The sequence below is a fragment of the Ursus maritimus genome, unplaced genomic scaffold (assembly GCF_017311325.1).
Source record: "Ursus maritimus isolate PB19 unplaced genomic scaffold, ASM1731132v1 scaffold_35, whole genome shotgun sequence".
Taxonomy (NCBI): Eukaryota; Metazoa; Chordata; class Mammalia; order Carnivora; family Ursidae; genus Ursus; species Ursus maritimus.
In genome coordinates, this window is record NW_024426119.1 from 12,405,477 (window position 1) to 12,411,176 (window position 5,700).

The 5,700-nt window shown below is 51.3% G+C and overlaps 1 protein-coding gene across 1 annotated transcript in view; it reads left to right on the plus strand.

Annotated features, from left to right (window-relative positions):
• The first annotated feature begins 540 nt into the window (after window positions 1-540).
• LOC121100185 (collagen alpha-1(I) chain-like) overlaps window positions 541-5,700 on the plus strand; it is a 45,163-nt gene continuing 40,003 nt past the window's right edge. The window contains exons 1-5 of the mRNA XM_040620416.1: window positions 541-552; window positions 3,437-3,553; window positions 3,601-3,895; window positions 4,243-4,598; window positions 4,914-5,149. Coding sequence (XP_040476350.1) covers window positions 541-552; window positions 3,437-3,553; window positions 3,601-3,895; window positions 4,243-4,598; window positions 4,914-5,149 — 1,016 coding nt within the window. The remainder of the gene's footprint in view (window positions 553-3,436; window positions 3,554-3,600; window positions 3,896-4,242; window positions 4,599-4,913; window positions 5,150-5,700) is intronic.

A 5,700-nucleotide genomic window follows, 5' to 3' on the forward strand; every position in this document is an offset into this window, starting at 1 on the left:
ACATTTCATATTGCTTCTCATTTATTTTAATAATCCTACAATAAACATCCTCACGCACAGATCCTTACATACTAATTGATGTTTTCCTTTCTGTAAGACAGGACTCTAAATACCGGATTGCTGGGGCATATGGTAGCAGGTTCCAAACTTACAGAGAAATTGTCTGCTTTCCCTAAATCCTACAGCAATTCATACTCCCACCGAGAGTCTACGAGTTGCCCCCCAACACAACTAACAGAAGATGTAACCAATTTTTTAAAAAGTGGGTCAACTGGATGGACAGAAAATCTAATGTCTGTTTTAAATGTGCATTTCCCTGACCATTGTGGACGTTAAGAAGCTTTTCACATATTTACCATTTATATCTCTTCTTTTGAGAACGCTATTCATATCCTTTGTTCATCTTTCTGTTGTCCTTCAAAAACTATTTAATCACACACTCATCCCCCCCCCCGCATCTATTAGATACGTTAAGTACAAATGAATATCACCCCCTAGGAAGTCAGCATGTGAGGTTAGGGCAGGGGATGTCTCCTTACCATGAAGCACATGGTAAGCCCTCAAAACAATTGCTGAGTAAGTGAATAGGAGACTTGGAGAATTTTGTTAAGATTGCACCTAGAAGAGTAAAAAAGGAAATACAAATATTCATTACTTTTCCTACAAATTCTGGACAGCACCACTTTGGCTGAAATTAAATTGTTGGTTAAGGGAAAAACGAAACCATGTTCTTGGCATTGACTCTGAAAATCCACTGTAAAACGGGTGGCAAATGAGCCCAGTCTTAATTCATAGTTCCGGGTGACACATAAAGAAAGGCTCTCACAACCAAAGCATTTTGTACCCAGCCTTGTCTACCAGCTGTCACTCAAATGGCACCTGCCACCGAGCCAAAGGTTGTTAGGATGGTGATGGACAGGAGAAGCCTACCTTAAGCATTCGTTTCCTCTTTGGTTTTTTGTCTCCACCCCCTCCAAGATTTTTTGCCTTTTAAAATCCCCTACTTATTGAGGAGGGGACCTGTGGAGGGGGCCTTCAGGGGGAGTTCGACAGAGTTCAGATTCCTTAACTCTTTTAACTTTAGGCAAAACATCTGGTTAAACCCACCATTTATCCCCATTATTTGTAATAGTTCTGTTTGGCTTATGTTTTAACTAGTCTCCTTATTAAATATGAAAGTAATAGGATTAAGAAGTTCTGGGGGGAAAGTACTGTAATTAAAAAAGCACCAGTTGGGTATGTTAAGCTGTAATTCTGGCCCTGCTTATTAAGTTTTCCTTCTTGTCTTTAAAATGTTTTTGTACCCAATAAAAATGACTTTGAATTATTTAACTCTTTTTTAGTACTTCCTGTATTGGCCAAACACCACCCAAAATCTCCAAGAAAACATTATGACTCAAAAGTTCTGAATCAATAATGTCACAGATCACAAGGTTCTGACACTGTCCCAAGAGTGTGGACATGCGCACACACACCACAACACACACACCACACAGCTGGGTAAATAGGCACCTCTCCAAAATGCACAGGCATTTTCTAACCTTTTGAAGTTATAAAATCTTCTTAACAACAACAACAACAAAAATGCAGGAACTTTGATCAAGTCACAAAGTTGTAATATGAATCAGGCAAGAGGCAACAAAGCCCAGTTTATAACACTTTGCTAAAATAGGCATAAGAAAATGATAAATATGAAGGTAGTGAACTTAGGAACGAAGACTGAAGGATTTGCAACTTTTTTAATTTTTTATTTCAGCTTTATTAAAAAAACTTCTAATTTTTAAATTTAATTTTTAGAACGTTTAGCACACACACACACAGTATGTGACATACATGTAGTTACAAAGCATAATGCTAAAATGAATAAATACGTTTTTAGATGTATAGGTTTTATTTTTCTGAGCATAGTTGGTAAAAATTGTTCACCATCTGTAACCACCCTTAACTGCTCTTGGGAACTAATAATCTGCTGGGAGTGAGGGGTGGAAGAGAAGGGGAATCAGTATAATTTTGAGGTATAAAACACACAAGCTGGACTAGAAATCTCCATCTCCCCCATCACTCACATACACACACACACACACACACACACACACACACACCCCTCTTCGTAAAGCCTGACTCCCAGTAAAAATACTCTAGGAAAGAAACAGTGTTTGGTTTTAAAAACCCTAAACAACTAGGTTTAGCAGTAAGTGAATTCAAAGACACACCTCTAAGCCTAAGCCTGTAAAGAGTATCCCCATAACTCATATAACAGAATAGTTTTAAATTTTTGCTTTCCGTTTGGAGGTAGAACCACAACAACAAGATCAAGAAAGACACTTTAATTAAAACTATTTTGTATCTCCTTGATAACCTGAGTGGGTACAAAGGCAGAGAAAATGACTTCCGCAATCTGAAGAACCCTGTGTTTCTGTGATTCAAGATAGGACCACCAAGACTAGAACTTTACAAAATAGATGGTTTTCTGCAACTGATTTGATTCTCTCCTGAATTAGTTATGCTAATTTTGGGTAAATGTATCTTGGGCTCCGGTGTTTTCCACAATTCCAGGGCTCAATGAAAAAAAAAAAGAAAGAAAGAAGGAAAGAAATAGCATTCGTGCAGGTAACCCTCAAGGCCACTTGTCACAGCCACCAACCCTCCACAGTGTTTGCATAGATACCCCAAATCAGCAATCACGGAAGATAAATCTTGGAAACGCAACGGCTGACATCCACACTGGAGGCACTTAATGAAGTGGACCAGCGAAGGAGCAGCCTAATCCCTGACATCACAGGGCTCATCCCAGATGAAAGCTTCACACCCCCCTGCCTTTTTCTGTGATCCCCTGAAGCCTCTCCAATGATGAAGCCCCAAAGTGCTGACATGACCTCAATACTATGGCATCGTTTCAATAAGACGCCAAGGAGAAAGGCTGGCATGTTCCTGCATTCAGCTGATTGTAGGTCAGCAAACACGCCCTTCCTCTCCCCCTTCACAAAGCAGAGATCACAATCTACTGCATTTCAAAAGAAAAGAATGCCCACAGCCCCACTCCTGAGAAGTCGCCAACTCCAGGCTCTGGAGAAGGGAGGAGGACTGCGCGCAACCTGACGAATGCCACAACTCAGCACACCCAGGTCCTAGTAAAGCCAAAGTACGTGGCGGAGCACCAGCGTGCTTGTAATGTATGTACATTTGGGGGCCCATTTCTCGGGACGTCATCCCTACCCTCCTCTTTGTGTCTTGGACAACGCCAAACACCTCAGCTCACGCTTCTGTCTTCTGGAAATAAGCGGAGGTTCGTTTTCACCACGAGACGCAGGGATTCTGAAACAACTCCCTTTCCCCTTATCACCTCGACTCTGCACGGACAGCACAAATTCAAGTTTCCCCACGCGTCACCTGGAGCCCCAACTTCTGGAAACGCCCCCCTTACCTCGCCTCCAAGAGCTGGCATCGCGGCGTGAAACTGAGTCATCGGCGCTTCGCCCGCGCTGCTGCTGTCGCCGCCGCAGCCAAGGAGGCTCGGGAGGCTCGGCCCGCTCTTCGGCCCGGGCGACCGCAGGCAGGCCTCGGCCCGGACCACTAGCCGGCTCGCCTCCTCTCCCGCAGCAAGAGAGCTCCCGCGCCGTGCCGAGCGCCCAGGCGAAGCCCGGCGCCGGGAGCACGCTCTGCACCAGACGCCGGCGGGGGGACGCCAAGCGCACGGCTCCGGCGGAGCGCCCGGGCAGCCGCGGCGGCGGGAGAGGGGCGTGTTCCCTGCGCCTCGGAGCCCGCACGCTGCGTCTCAGCGGGACAGGGAGCGGGGACGAGCCCGGCGCGAAGCCCCTGAGGGCGCCTCTGGCCCTCCACCCGGGCCGGCCGGCCTGGCGACGCGCTGCAGCCGCGTGCCTGCGGGAGCGCCTCGGTGCGCGCTCTGCGCGGCCGCCTCCGCGCCTGCCTCGGCGCGCAAACTTTCCCGGCGAAAACCCTCCGGCCCTCTCCGCGGGGCCGCCGCGCTCTCCCGGGCCCCAGAAACTGTACGCCCCTCCCTCCGCAGCCAAGACCCACTGAAAATATGGCGCCCTCGAACGTCGTTCCTCGGTCCCCTCAGGGAATCCCGAAATGCCCAGTCCCCAGAACCCCCCGGCTCCCAGTGAGCGCGAAATTGTAGCCTGCGGGGCCGAGGAAGGAAAGGGCTCCGCTGGTCCAGTGTGAGGCCAGCGGCACTAAATCCAAATCCTGCTCTCTCGCACTCGGGCGGGCGCTGCCCAGGTCCCTCAGCAGACAGCAGTTTTGCTGGTGCCGAGATTGCCAAGGGGAGTCGTAGAATCGGCAGGTCTGAGAGTCCGGGACTGGACGAGCTCCGCACCAGCGGGCTGTCTGTGCCTCGAGCCTCGGCCGGAGACTTGTTTGCAAAGTGGCGCTGGAGTCGGGGCGGCCAGTGCTGGAATGAAGCCGCTCCGCCCGCGCCAACTCTCCTGGCGCGGGGGCCCGGCCGGGGCCGAGGGGACACTCCATGCAGGCGGGGCCGCTTTTCAAAACCCAGTTACCGGAAACCCAGCGGGAGCCCCGGAGGGGACTGGCTGCCCGCGGCCAGGAATCCACTCTCAGGCGCCGGCTGCCAGCCTGTTTGCAAACCGCTGCGCCCAGGTCGAGTGCAGTGAAACATACATGTGCAATAGACAGGTGCATTAGATTTATTTTATTTTATTTTTGCAAAAAGCCCTCCTAGGACAGCAAATCTGGGAGTTTGCGGGGTATTTTCTGCATTGGCATCACTCACGAGATGCAAAAGGGAGGAAAAAAGCCACCCACATTTTCCTTCTGTAGAGGGGAGGGAAAAGACACGAGAAATTCATGCAACGTGCATGCAGCTGGAGGAAGAGGAAAACCCGAGTGAGCCGTGCGCCTTACCGGGGGATGCATTTACTGTCTCATTGTAGAGCGCCTGCCCCGGAGTGCAGCCGGCGTCCCCCCGCGCGCCCGGCGACCGCTCCGCTCCCGCAGCCGCCTCAGCCGCTGCCGCCGCCGCCGCTGGCTCCGGGCGCGGAACAAGAGCCGAGGGCGAGCGCGAGCGCACGGCCCGCGAGCGCCGGGAGGGCAGGAAGCGCGTCATCACTCGGGGACGGCGCGGCCCCGCGCGGCTCCAGTCCAGCAGCGGCGCCGTGCGGCACCCGGGGTGGGCCAACAAGGGCCCCTTCTGGGTCTCTACCGGGCGGCCTGGTGCTGGGAGGGTCTACGAGGAGAGGCGACGCGCCGGCCGAGCTGTCGTGGGGAGAAGGGGGCGAAGAGTGACCCCGGCTCCCCCGAACTCGGGCTCAGCTATGAGGAGATTAGAGAGGGGGAGGAGGGGACACGGCGTCTATGGAATGGGGCCCCTGGGACCGCAGAGCGCTCCCCGCGGACCACTGGCCACCGTGGAGCGTGCGGCGTGTTTCCGACCAGAGGACAGTGGCGGGCTGTGGGGTCCTGCCCTGACGCCGTCTGTGGGAGCCGGCAGCTGGCTGTCCCTCTCCGCACGTGTTGCACATGCGACACTGAAATTGGTGGTCAGAGGTCACTTAGGGTTTTTGAGACCGGCTGTAGGAAGGGGACAGCGTTGGCACTCTATTAAATTAATATGGAAAATTTTCCAGCCTACTCTGCCCTGAATAAAGTCAATTTTATACTTGTTACATATACAGTCATTAGGAAATGTAGGATGACATGGAACAATATGATGGTTATTAA